General features: G+C 29.6%; 1 protein-coding gene across 1 annotated transcript; it reads right to left on the bottom strand.

Annotated features, from left to right (window-relative positions):
* Window positions 1–271: 271 nt before the first annotated feature.
* Window positions 272–1,800, bottom strand: LOC120127593 (F-box protein At1g67340-like). Its single transcript, XM_039145450.1, has 3 exons — window positions 1,511–1,800; window positions 1,253–1,415; window positions 272–1,165 (listed from the first exon to the last, which is right to left on the bottom strand). The coding sequence occupies exons 1-3, from the start codon at window positions 1,660–1,662 to the stop codon at window positions 443–445; spliced, it is 1,038 nt and encodes a 345-aa protein (XP_039001381.1). The 5' UTR covers window positions 1,663–1,800; the 3' UTR covers window positions 272–442.
* Window positions 1,801–14,201: the final 12,401 nt, after the last annotated feature.

The raw sequence follows: 14,201 nt of genomic DNA, 5'->3' as shown, positions 1-14,201 counted from the left end.
GCACGAGCTTGCTAATAGTAATCTAACCCGTGACAGTTTACATGAGATATTTCTTGAAGTTAATAAATTTTTATATAATTATCTATTTATTTTTCAATGCTCTTGTCAAATGATGATTTAGTTGATGTTATTTAAATAGTTAAATAATTTAATTAGTAAAATTAAAATATTAATAATCAGATTAAAATATCTCAAAATCAATTGAATACGAGTGTAATTTATTTTGAAAAATAAACTTGATTATAATTAAAAATGTAATCCCAACATTTCCTTTTTCATTTTCCATTAAAAACTACAGAATTAAAATCTCAAAAGTTGAAACATTTCTTCTATGTACATAAATGAAAACATTCCAAACATTAAACAAAAAGAAAAAAAGAATTTCTTTTACCCATAAATTTGCATTTACGATTTCACGATTTTACTCTTTATAATTATATACTTACTCTTCCGCTTCCGCAACCTCCTCCCTTTCCCTGCCACCACCAATGCCTTCTTCCAACATTCGTTCGATCGGTGTACATTCCACCTTATGTCTTAGCTTCCAATCGAGTGCTTGGCAACCACGCGAACAATAATTTACCATGCCACAAACCGAGCACCTCCTGAACTCATGAGCCCTTGTCTCCGGTCTCCCGCACCCTTCATGAGAACAAAGTCTTAGCCCTTGCGCTAACTCGACCACCTCTAACTTGAACCATTCTTTTAAGAACGAGTTCACTGGGTGGACCTCCGGTGGTACATTACACCCGAAATCACTTAACAACGGACAACTCGAACCCGTTTTAAAATTGTAATAGTGGTAGTTTAAACGACGATGGTGTTGTTGCTGAGTTTTTCGTTGGACTAATTCATTTAACGATGACGCGAGTTCCCGTGCGTTGGCATGGATGAGTAGCCGCCGTCCTTCCGCTACATGTTGGCGCACACCGTAACCGTCTTGTAAGCAATGGCCGAGTTCACGCAGCGCGTCCACATGACCGAGGAAAGATGCTCGCGCACATAAGGCTACTCCGGCCCGGAGGTCCTTCTCATTTTTTGAACCACCGCTCCCGTTAAATTGTATGACTGCAAGCGAGTATAGAGCTGGCGCGTGGGATTTGATTGCTGCTTTAGCCATTAACGACGCTCCACCTCGTCTGTTTTGCAGGCAGTAAAATTGGATCTGTAACGGCGGCAAATTATGTTAATTCCTAATAAATTTTATTTTAAAAAATACAAAATAAGAAAAAAATTCACAGAAAGCACCGACCATGCCGAGAGTATAGCAAGCTTCAACGTTGCCGGCTTTAACGCACTGTTTGAGAAGACGATGAACCGAGTCACACCAATTTCGAGCTTTAACGGCAAACACTTTACAACAGACTTTTGATAAAACCAGAGGATGAACAGCCAAATGGTTTAATCTCTTGCATCTATCAAAATAAAAAATTCAAAATCTCCATTATTATTACTCCAAAAAAACACTAAAAAAATTCAAATAAAAAACGAAAACAAAATTCAATCATACGTTAAGAGAATGTTGATGAAATCAGGAGGAGAAGAGGCGGAAGAAGCTAACTTTGAAAGGATGGAGATAACAAGATCATCTGGTAATCCATCAAATAGATCTGATTTCCCAGAGCATTTACGAGAAGTTCTTTGCCTTTTCCGCTGCGACATAACTTCTTTTCCTCTAAAAAAAGGAGACAAAAGAATCAGAGAAAAGATTTGCAGCTCAACTTCAAATTAATCTTCCCATCTTCCTTGTTGTACTTTTTATATCGAATCCGCGTTTGCTTGCTTTTCTTTTTATCTAACCGTTCTTCGAGATGAAAGCAAAATTCCAAACGACGGTGTGTATATAGTCATTGAGAGTTGAAGAAGGCAAAGATAAATATTTAGTGCAAACAACTTGCTTCGATTTGGACCCACGGAATTTAACTTAAATATATTTCACTTTCATGTTTAACGTTTGCTTGTGAGTTGTAATTATACCCGGTAATATTACAAACTAAAATAATTATTTTTAAAAATATATATGATATATAATTAGGGTAAAATATATAAATTTGTTTATTTTAATGATTTTTTATCAGAATTTATAGATAAAGGGATTAAAATTTTATGATTTAAAATTTAGTGTTTAAGTTTGTAATTTAATATTTGTAGTCTAGAATCTAATTTTTAGGGTTAAAGTTTAGATGTTTGGATTTATTATTAAAAGGCACAAATTGTGTAAATAAATTCTACCCTATGAATGATTATTGTTCTGTGTGATCCGTCTGATTTTGATCATTTGAGGGTTAGAGAAGATTATTGGGGGAGAAAGTTTGTAGGTTTTTTATAAAAGGGTGAACAAGATTACAAGAGGGTGGAGTAGGGTTACGTTTGAGTTGGAGAAGAGAAGTTTTTTTTCCCGTAGAAAGAGAGTTTTTAGGTTTTGTTATGATTGTGAAAAAATAGATTTTAAAAGTTTAGGGTTAAATATGAAATTAACTATTTTAATTGTCATGTCATTAAACTAACTAGGGATAACATATAAGTGATCAAAATATGATAAAATCAAATCATAATTTTTCCAAACCTAGTGACCAAAATAACAGTTTGAAAACAAAAGCGACCACCTATATAGTTTGTCTAAAAAATTTTATACAATTTTTTTGATTAAGAATTTCACACAAATTTATATATTAAATAACAATATTACTGGAACATGGTATATAAAGTAATTAACAGACAAAATAAGTAAATTTAAAAGTATAGTTAGAATCTCAATTGAATAACATAGTTGTTGTGAATGATCCAAATCCCTTTGATAACGTAGAGAATTAGAGTTTACCTTATGAAAATTGGGAAAGCCGAAGCTGGTCAAAGTGGCCTAACACAATCAATGGGTTTAGTTGAGCAAAATGACAAAAGGAAAAAGAAAAGTATGAAATCAATATTTTTGGTTCATTTTCTGATTTTATTAAAAAAGAAAAAAAATAAAAATTAATTGAATTTAGTTACAAAGATATTGATTTATAATAAATTGTGATTAAGGTAAACAATAAAATAATTTTTTATACTGAATTAACTTTAGTTTAATGAGTAATACAAAGAAATAAATAAGGGTATCCAGTTCTTATGTCTCCTTTAATTTTCTAATAAATTAACCAATATAATTGTCAAGTACTAGGTGTCATAATTGGTATGATCCAATTATATTTGTAATTTTGATTAATTTTAAATTATGAATTCGATAATAAATAGTATTTTTTTAGTTAAATATTTGTAATCTTAAATTTGTGAAATAGTAATGGTTCTAGGCATTTTTTCCTTCATCTTAATTGAATTTTAGTTTAATTAAGTTAAAATAAAATTTGTTAATGAATCTAACTTTAAATTAAACGTATACAAATTCATTAATTTTAACTCTAAATTCAAATCAATAATAAACAATAAATATAAATAGATAAACATTAAAAAGAAGACATGAATCTTAAAAAGGTGGGAATGATGATTAATTCACGTTTGATATTAATCACCAGTAGTTTACTTATAAGAAAGCTTTGAAGTTAAAGACTTAACTTTTAAAGCCTCCGTGTGGTATGAACCTAGACTCAACTATGAAGAGTGCCTTTAGATTCTTTATCCGTGTGGTGCCACGGATCTAAGACGGTTAAATGAGTAAAAATAAATTATTAAAATTATTTTTTATTTTTTTAGTGAACACTTTCTCATTTTCTACTGTTATTTTCAATCATTTTTTTTGTTGCCCTCCTAGTTTTAGGGTTTTACTAATCCGAATCAATCCGCTTCGTAAACTTGTTTTTTTATTAATATGGGATAAGTACAAGACGATACTTGTTCAACGATAACTCTCAACCTTTTGACATTGAACGTTTACACCCCTAGCATTTATGATACTCGAACCTGAGTCCTCAAGCAATAACAACAATTCCTTTACATATCATATTGATAGAAAAATCTATTGGCTAAATATAATTAATTAATAAACCAAAGTCAAACCAACTCCCACAGTAGACTGCAAAACAAATAAAAAGAAATAGTTAACTTGCAAGATTAGCTATGAATAATGAACACATGCATTTTAATAATGTTTTCCGTTTATGATTTTTTGGGGGGGTACATTTGTTATCATATTTGGCTCTACCACATAAATACAAGTTGAAGCCACAACTTGATCCTCAAAGAGTTTTGCAAATCACGTTAAATGCTCCTATACGCGCATTTTTTATTTCAATTTAAAAATAATACCATATTTTAAATTATTAGTTTTTTATTGTTTAAAATATTTTAAATATATATATATATATATATATATATAATCGAGTAGGGAAGGATTTTATTTTTAAGACATATATCGAAATTTAAATTCACACAAAATAGGATAACATGAGAATATTTATCACTCAGCTAATGAATGAACCTCTTTAAAAACATATATTTTAATTGAACTGAATAAATAATTTCAGTAATAAAGAAGAGCATACTTCTTTGAGATAATATAATTTTATAAAAAATTGTATGAATTTTATCAATAATAAAAAGGAAAACGAGATTCATTAATTGATCAAATAATCAGCGATACTCATATTATTTTATCTTATATGTATTTATATTTCAGCATCTATCTTAAAAATATAATACATCTCTATTTACCAAAACAAATACTATCAATTGAGTTAGTTTTTTATTTGTATTTAATATTTTATTAATATAGGAAAAAGATAATGTGAAAATTTGGGGTTTAAGATTTGGATAAGGTTGGAAGATGTGGAGTTGGTGGAATGCAAATCCACTTGGTTATAAATAACAAAGAAGGATAGAGATGAATCAAACCTAAGGTTTGGTGGTGAATTGAGTGCTGCTGACACAGTGTACAAAGCTTGATATAAGCCCTCAAATCTTGCCCGTCTCAAGCCGTTTTAAAATTATTATCATTATTTTCTTTAAATCAATTTATGGATATTTGTTTAATTTTTTTTGTTAGGTTTTGTGTTACTAATTCAGATCGACCTACATGGTACATCTAGTTTTGGAGCATGTCTCCCGACATGAATTTTTTACATACACAAAAACTCAAGCTCGAGACATTACTTAAGTAATATTGATTATTTGATTAGTTATCATGTTCTTATAAAATGTATTTATCACTCTAATTGAAGAGTGTATTAATTAACACATTTTATTAAAGATTAAATAGTACAATTAAAGACAAATAAGATTTTAAACGTGTTTTTATTTGTTTCCTTTAGATGATAAATAACGACACTAACCTTCGTGTTGGTTATCATCGTCAATACTTTTATATATGTATATATTTTCTCATATTGCATATTTGTTTTTCTTTATTTCTTTAGTTTTTAATAATTCTACATCTACGACACGTTTTTTTTTTAATTTTAGTATTTTTCAGTCATTTGGTTATTTATTTTATTTATATTTTTTTCTTAAGGTTGCATTTAACATTACTGTAACTAATTAAGATGATACTTATTTATTATTATGTTGATATTTTCTACTGGACCTTCAGATTGAAGCGTTGTTTGTTTATTAATTAACAATTTCAAACACGTAACGACGTTTTTACCTTAAAATGAGTTATTAGAAACCAAAATGATAAAAAAAAAGGTGTTAAAATTATTATTTTAATAATATTGGACACGAATTTTGACATAACGCCTTTGTAATAACAATTCCAAATATTAATTTGAGAAACAGTCCACAGCAGGGCTTAGTAAAAGGTGTGGGGAAATTTAAAGGCGGAAAGAGTGAAACGTGTTAAAAGGTGGGAGCTGAGAAGAACAGCGCAATTGATTGCTAAAATGGGTGGGTGAAATGGGAACTAAAAAGTTTAATTTCTCAAAGTTTCTGGTCAACAAAGAAAAGTAGGTGTAACTTAGCTTTTGTGCTCATCAATGGAATGCAGCAGTAACACAACATTTAATAATCATTTCCCATCCTTCGACGTGCCAAAAGATTAGATTTTATATTGTTTTTAGGAAACTATAAATTTAAAATTTTATGATATTTTTATTTTGATCATTAAAATTAAAATTTATAAATTTATTTATTAAATTTTTAACTTGTTTTTGATCTGATCATTCCATCGTCTAATATTTAATAGTGTTATACTTTAACAATTTTCTTTTAAAAATTATAAAATGTCCCAGATTTTCTTCTTTGTTTGTGGAAAAATGTCTAGTTTTTATATATTTTTGATTTTTTTATGAAAAAATATTTTATTCCAAATCTAAATACTGAAGAGGTGGAGGATGAGGAAGCGAGATTTATGATTTTTTGTTAATAGAATGGTGATATTATTGATTAGCAAGAACAAATGAATGATTTTATGTTATGGGGCGAACTTTAAAATTTTAAGAGCGAAGAACTTATAAAATACTAAGGAAGAAAACAAATTTTAAATAGAAAATACATAAAAGAATCTAAAATTTATAATAATTTAATATTTTCAGGGGTAACTACCCCTACTCAGCCCCCTCAAACCATCCTATTAATTAGAATGATTTAAGGTTTCATGAGTTTTGGATTTAGGTTTTCATGGGTTTTAAGGGGATTTTAGGAAAATCTAACCTGATAGAGTGATATGAGACGATGACAGAGTTCATATGTATCTTGAGCAGTAGGAGAATACACCAAATAATAACAATTGTAGTGTCGACATGGCACATGAAGCTATAAAATTTTCCTCTTTAGAGAAAAAAAAATAACGTAGTTAACACATAGATTCTATGTAATAAAAATAATCTACATGTCATCCTTTCATTTACGGTTTAACATTTGATTGATCAAAATAGGAGTAAAATAAAAGTTTAATGAGTAAATTGAAAATTTTAAAATTTAGGGAGCAAAATAAGAGTAAGAAGAAAAATAAGTGATGATATATAATTTACCCTATTATATATTCCAAAGAAATAAAGTAAAACCGACACGTAAAAGGGGAAAATAAATTAATTCGTCGTCCATCAAGACCTTAAAACAAGATTAAGCCATCTGTTTCATTGGACAAAACAGAACACAGTTATAAGACAATATAAAACAATAGTTTCTTCTTCTTTTTGATAATTTCTTACAAGCTAGACGCACAATGAGTTCATGTTATTATAATCTAGATGCAATTATTGCGTGCAACTTTAGCTTTTCTGTACGTATATATTATATAAAGCAACTGCTAATCCTCCCCTCCCTGATTAATAAACAATGAACTTGTCTAAAATATAATTAATTATTAATCAGTATATACAATTATATTCATTGTTGTTGTTATGACCATCTTATACAACGTAAAACTAAGAGTTTTACACAGATTTAGTACCGCTAGATGAGAGATAATAGATAATTGAGATTAAAAGTAGAAAATGTGAAGATATTTACTGGGAAAAAATAAGAAGTCAATCTTAGTCATCTATTTCACTCATCTAACGTTTCTAAATCTATGTAAAACTAAAGATTTTTATATTGTGTAAGTGAATCCTATATATATATATATATATATATATATATATGAATGCAATAAGTTGTCAACGTTCCGTTGGATGAGTGAAAATAGATGAGTGAAAATAGATGGATGAGATTAAAAGTAAGAAATGTGAAGATATTTACCGGAAAAAAATGAATCAATCTCAATCATATATTTTACTCATCTAATGGTCTTAAATCTATGTAAAACTAAAAATATATTATAATGTTTGAATACTAACCCTAATATATATATATATATATATATATATGAATACAATAAGTTGTCGACAATGATAATAAATGAGAATTAAAATAAGATGAGATTTCAAATCAGTCATGGAAAAAAATTATGACAATCCATGTTCTGCAAGGGACAAAACATGCCTAATTTATATATTATGCATATCTAATAAACCTTTTTTTTAAGAGGCTGCATGTGTGCTTGAATTGATTAACCAGAGATACAAGCAAAGGTTTGCATCATCAAGTGTTGTTTTGTTTTCACCTTTTGTTTGGTCCGTCAGTTTAACTCTGTAGTATATTCGAAAATAAGTTATTTAAAAATATAGCTGCATGATTGCCCTTGCCACCTCTAAACCGAGTCAATAATGGAATATATACATATATATATATTAATTTGATATATGCGTGTGAATATATAGTAATGTAAAACAGTTTTAATAGTCATTTCGATCTCTTTCAATAGTCATTTGATGAGATTAATTTCGAGACTTATTCTTAATCTTCTCAAAATAATATTTTTCACTATATATTTTTTTGAACAAACACCTCGAACACTTCAAATTCGATAAAACCCTCAAATCTAAAAAATGATAACTTTTTTGTTTAGCTTCATGTGTTTTAAAAAGGTTGTGAGAAAGTTTGAGGTCAAAATCAAAGTTTATATATACAATTTAATTAATTTGAAGTTAAATGGTAAATAAATATGTCCTAAAACGTAGTGATATTTAATATATTTTATCTTATAAAATAAAACTTTTAAATTTATTCAAATACATAAAAATGAATATATCCATATCAAACATGTACTCGCATTCACTAGTCAATACTGAATAATTAAGTTGATGAAGTTAGATTTTGGATTTCTTTTTCATTGCTTGGAAAAGAAATTAGGGTTTTAAAGCAATCAGGCCATATTTCGACACATAGGCAAAAGTCAGGACCATTTAACGCAGACCCGTATTTACTTTGTTTATTCTCAGATTGAATTTATCTGACAGTGTCTCTTAGAACAATATACTGTAGTTTCGTGTAGTTTTAAGAGCACTTATTGCAGAAATAAAGATGAAATATAGACAGATGAGTGCAACGTACCACCTCGCACAAAACAAAGTAATGAAAAGCGGTGCATGTGACTGTGATTTTACCGACATAATTACAACACTAATGGCTGTCCACATGTTGAACTCGAAATTGTGTGTAGATAAAGAAACCCCAAAGCCTTGAAAACAAGGGGGGGTTCACAAAGGAAATGCTCAGAGTTGAAGGCTTCCCGAATCGGGCAGAACAGGCTTCTGTTGCGTGGGTTGTTGCTGTTAGGCACGAGACAGGGGGCGAGTGGTCGGGGTGAGACAATTAGGGTTCACTTTCTAAGGAGGGATTATAGCTTTACCTGAACTGGAAATTCATGATCCCATGCACCAGGATTCGTGGTATTCATGTTGGGGTGCACTCACTTCTTCCCCATCTTTGTGTGTGTGCCATGCGGAGGCAAAAGCTTGGCCAGAGGGAAGTACCGAAGTAGGCTGATAAAAATTCGATTCGACTCTAAAATTTTAAAATTTTTGACTTAATTTGATTTGACACTAAAGTTGAGTTAAATTTTATAAACTAAATTCAAAAAAGTTTCAAATAAAATTTGAGTTATAAAATAAGACTTAAATAACTCAAAATTTTTAATTATTAGTAGATTGATTTTTATGTTCAAGTAGAGTCCCTCAACTATATGTGTTATATATATATATAAGGTTATGATTTACTTGCATAATGTAAAACTTTTTTTGAAAAATGGTACTTTGTATTAGAAATAACAAATTAAACCACCTCAAGAACCTCATTAAAAAACCTCCCTAATCCTAAATAGAGGAAAAAGAGTGTGCCTTGGGGTGGTAAAGAAAAATACACATAAAACACTTACAACATTAGGACGGTACCCCGCCCTCTCACAAGTCCCATTCTTACACATAAAAAGGCCACCTCAAACAAACCCACAAGGTGAATAAAGGACACACTAAGGACCATACACATACATCAAGACCCGAGGAAAAGCCGAAACAACAAACCGAAACACCAAAAACCATAACTTGGCAGAAGCAACGCACTAAGAAAAGCAAGCTCACTAAACGACCATAACTTGCACAATGTAAAATTCTTTAGTTTTATACAGATTCAAGACCGTTATAGTGAAAATAGATGGTTGAGATTGACTCATTGTTTTCTTTTCCAGTGAATATTCTCTCATTTCCTATTATTAATTTAAATCATCTATTTTCACTCATCCAAAGATCCTAAATCTATGTAAAACTAAAAGAGTTTTACATTGTGTAACATGATCTTATCCTCTGTGTGTGTATCATCTATGATTATAGAAATCTGTTTAAATTATAATCAATTAGTATCATAATACTATAAATATTTATAATTAAATATAAACATAAATTTGAACAACTCAAATTGACTAAAAAAATAAGGCTTAATATAAAAATAAGTGCATAAAGAATGTTTTGAAAAACATTTTAATGCCTAAATAATTTTTCGTTCCATTTTTAGGTGTCTACAGTTCCATTTTTAGGTGTCTAAAGTTTTAATGTACATATTTTTTTAAAATAAAATATTATTTACAAATATATTTTTTTAAATCTAGACATAACACATGTCACTTAACGAGTTTTTAACGGTAGACACCTAAAAGTGTAAAGGAGAAAACTTTAGACACTTATTTTTAGCGAAAAATTCTTTAGGCACCAAAAGTTAATTTTGAGTATAGTTTAGGCACTTATTTTTATATTAAGCCAAAAAATAAATAAAGTTTGTGCCATAAAACAATACTCATCAACTCGATTAACTCTAATTTTTTTATTTGACTCGATCAAATATTTACCCTAAAGGCAAAGGTTAGGGAAGACATGTAGGGGATTTGACCTTTTTAAATGGTAAAATTATGAGTCTAGTCCTTTAAATTTTAACTTTTAAGATAATACAATAATGAAATTATAATTTATTTCTTTAAATGATAGAATTTCAACCTAATCCTTTTAAATTATAGAATTATAAGTTACGAATTTAAAAAATTATAATTTTATTTTCTTCTGACTTCATCATAGATTATGATTTTAATCTGAAGAAGTACCACATACTATTATGTCAGTGTCACCCGTATGCATGAATATTGCATGGTTTCCTTGCTAAGCAAGTATTTATGTTTATATACATGAATAGGACATAAAATGTATTTTTAATCATTAATTTAAAATCAAATTCAAAATTAACAAGATTGCGAATTGTTTGAATAAATCTAGAAAGATGGTTTTTTATTTCTTTTCTTTAATGTCATTATATTAATAAATTAAAGAGGTTGACAGTCACTAACATGGACATGTAGGGTTGACAAAATTCCTATCTTTGAATGAAACAATTAATGAAGACTTTAGTGTTGGAGGTGGGTGGCGTATCAAACTCCATCCTTATTTGATTGTTTTTATTTAATTTAAGATAAAGATGGAATTATAGTATATTTAAGATTTTCTTTTTCTTTCTCTCTATCTTAGGTTTTTTTTTGCTTAATATTTTTATGTTTTCTTTTTCTCCTTCGATTTTCGTTTAGTTGACGACGATACTAATCTTAATATTAATTCTCGATCGTTGATGATTATTATTTTTTTATTCTTTTTATATTATGTTATTTGTTTTTTTTATAATTTTAAATAAGAATTTATGCCCATATGTCATACTTTTCTTATGTGGCATGATTTTATTATGTTCTTATGACACGTTTCTTATGACTTTTGGTAAGTTTTTCGCATACGTTTACGGTTTTGGTGTTCGCACATAGATTCTCATGACGTTTGTTTTCTGATTGAGTTGTAAGTGGTCACTTATTGTCAGATCCACTCTTTAATAAAAAAATTGTTTGTAGATATAATCAAAATTGTGTAGCGAAGCAATATGTTAATTTGTTTGGTTCGCTCACTACTTTATTACTTCTTAAAAAGTCTCATTCGACATAGACAATGAGTTGTGTCGTAACCGGTTTTTGCCCGGGCACGAAAAATTTAACTTGGCGGGAAAAATAATGTGAATAAATGGTTTAAAATGTTTTAGGAGTCGCCATCGGCCTTTTGGGTTAGGTAGGTCGAATACCTAAAAATTATCTTTTAAAAGAGTTTTTAAGAAAACATCATTTAAAAGATGAACTGATCTGCGTTTATAACCAAAAATTAATTCTTTTTATTTATAAAAAGGGATTCGTGGTCGGTTACATTTAGGGAAGGATTAGCACCCCTACAACGCCCAAAATTGGTACTTTTTAATTAGAATTTATCTCTATTATTGAAAATTTAAAATTTCAAAATATATTTAATTCATAATCATGTTATTTCAAATTTATTACTATAATTGTAATAAAATCTATTGATTTATATATAAATAAAATATTTATTTATTAAGAAATATCAGAAAAGGACTTCTAGGTGCCTTAAGACAGCTCTTTTCTTTGATATTAAAAAATAAATAAATATAAAAACATTTTTCTAAAAATAATAATAAAAAATAGATTAATATATATAATTTATAAAAGTAAGATGTTTATTTATTTAAAATATCAGAAAATTGACATCGAGTTGCTTTAAGACTGCCCTTTCTTAATATTTAAAAATAAGTAAACATTGTTATCTAATCGAATTAAAAATTTATAATATTTCATTTCATATAATATTAGTGAATAAAATATAAATAATAAATATATGAATAAATAAATAAATAAATACTAATTTAAACATATAATGATAAAAATATAAAAATGACCAAAAGAAAATGATATCTAAATTAATGAACCTAACTCGAAATATAAAATATATTTGATAATAGTGTAAATATCCCTTTATTAATCGGTGATTAGAATAATAATTATTAAAACTACAATGGTTAAATAAGTTATTTTACCTTAAAATATATAAGCATATCATGTACTAAATTATAAAGTAAATAAAACTATAAGACCGAATTAGAAGTTTAGGATTTGATTTCAGTGACCAAATTGTAAATTTACAGAACTCAAGAGGACTACGTAAATGGTTTACCCAAATTAGAAATTACACAAACATCCCTCACCAAAACTACGTAGTTTTGGTGAGGGTTTAAATACCCTTTAATTGTCCCAAATGATCCATTTTCCCTCATTTTTCATTTTTTCACTCTCTCTCTTAAAGAGAGAGATGACAATTCTCTCTAACTTCTCTCTAGTCCTCTCTCACCGGAGGTGATCCGGTCATCGGTTGGTCGACTTGCTCCGACGCCGGCAGCCCCCGCCGGCCACCACCCGCGGTGGTCGGAAATATTTTTTTTACACTAATTTTTTTTTATTTTTCCTAAACCCGAATCTGAGATTATTTTAACCTAAAGAGCATTTAATCTTAATATATCTACAATAATACCTTCGAACTCCAGTGGTTTCCGGCGACGTTCGGGTTCCTTGCTCCGGTAAGTTTCTTCACGATCTTCTCTTTCTGTTTTGGTGCTTGTTTGTTGGGTATTTTCTCTAGCTTCCTTCTCTTGCTCTCTCTATCGATTCCCTTCTTCTTTTTGCAGGCTCGGTGGTGGCTTTTATAGCCACCACAAAGCTCTCCATGGACCGGGTAATAAGGGGGAGTTCGGTGAGTCACCAAACTATGGTGGTGACTCACCTATAGCTTCAACGTGGAGGGGTAGCTGTCGCTGGAAGCTACTGGAAATGCTGCGTGGAGGGGCTGCTGCAGCTGCTGGAAATTACTGGAAATGCAACGTGGAGATGCTGGAATGGAGAGGTAAAAATGGTGATTACAGCTGCCCCTCTTTGCTCGTTGCGGTGGAACAGGAATGGAGCAAAGACATAAAACACCATTTTTCGCTTGAAATGTTTAAACTTCTGAGCTATAAGTTCTTCTCATTATGAACTTTTTGCTCACTTCGGACGAATTCTTCTCATTATGAATTCTTCCACTGGGATTGACAATTTATCTCATTCTGGCAATGTTGGTGCTGATATATCTCCTTCTGTGATAGAGTCATGCAAAGGTTGAACAAGTTCTTCTCATTATGAACTCTTCTCCTCTTCAGATGAGTTCTTCTCATTATGAACTCGACCTGGCAATGCTGATCCATCGAATGAGAATTCAAGCAAAGGTTGAACAAGTTCTTCTCATTATGAACTTCTTCTTCCTTCTTCAGATGTGTTCTTCTCATTATGAACTCTTCTGGAAATGCTGATCCATCGAATGATGAATTCAAGCAAAAGGTTGAACAAGTTCTTCTTATTATGAACTTCTTCTTCATCTTCAGATGAGTTCTTCTCATTATGAACTCTTCTGGAAATGCTGATCCATCGAATGATGAATTCAAGCAAAAGGTTGAACAAGTTCTTCTTATTATGAACTTCTTCTTCCTTCTTCAGATGAGTTCTTCTCATTATGAACTCTACCTGGAAATGTTTTAAGAAAAAACATTATGCACTGTAG

The sequence above is a fragment of the Hibiscus syriacus genome, unplaced genomic scaffold (assembly GCF_006381635.1).
Source record: "Hibiscus syriacus cultivar Baekdansim isolate YM2019G1 unplaced genomic scaffold, ASM638163v2 tig00110469_pilon, whole genome shotgun sequence".
Classification (NCBI taxonomy): Eukaryota; Viridiplantae; Streptophyta; class Magnoliopsida; order Malvales; family Malvaceae; genus Hibiscus; species Hibiscus syriacus.
Note: the sequence above shows the minus strand (reverse complement) of the source record. Positions and strands in the feature narration are given on the sequence as shown.

Excerpts from the sequence above, each read along its gene's own strand:
- LOC120127593 (XM_039145450.1), bottom strand. The coding sequence starts at position 1,662 with ATGTCGCAGCGGAAAAGGCAAAGAACTTCTCGTAAATGCTCTGGGAAA. Across the intron at positions 1,416-1,510 it reads TTCATCAACATTCTCTTAAC|ATGCAAGAGATTAAACCATT; the intron begins GTATGATTGAAT and ends TTATTTTGATAG. Across the intron at positions 1,166-1,252 it reads CTTGCTATACTCTCGGCATG|ATCCAATTTTACTGCCTGCA; the intron begins GTCGGTGCTTTC and ends CCGCCGTTACAG.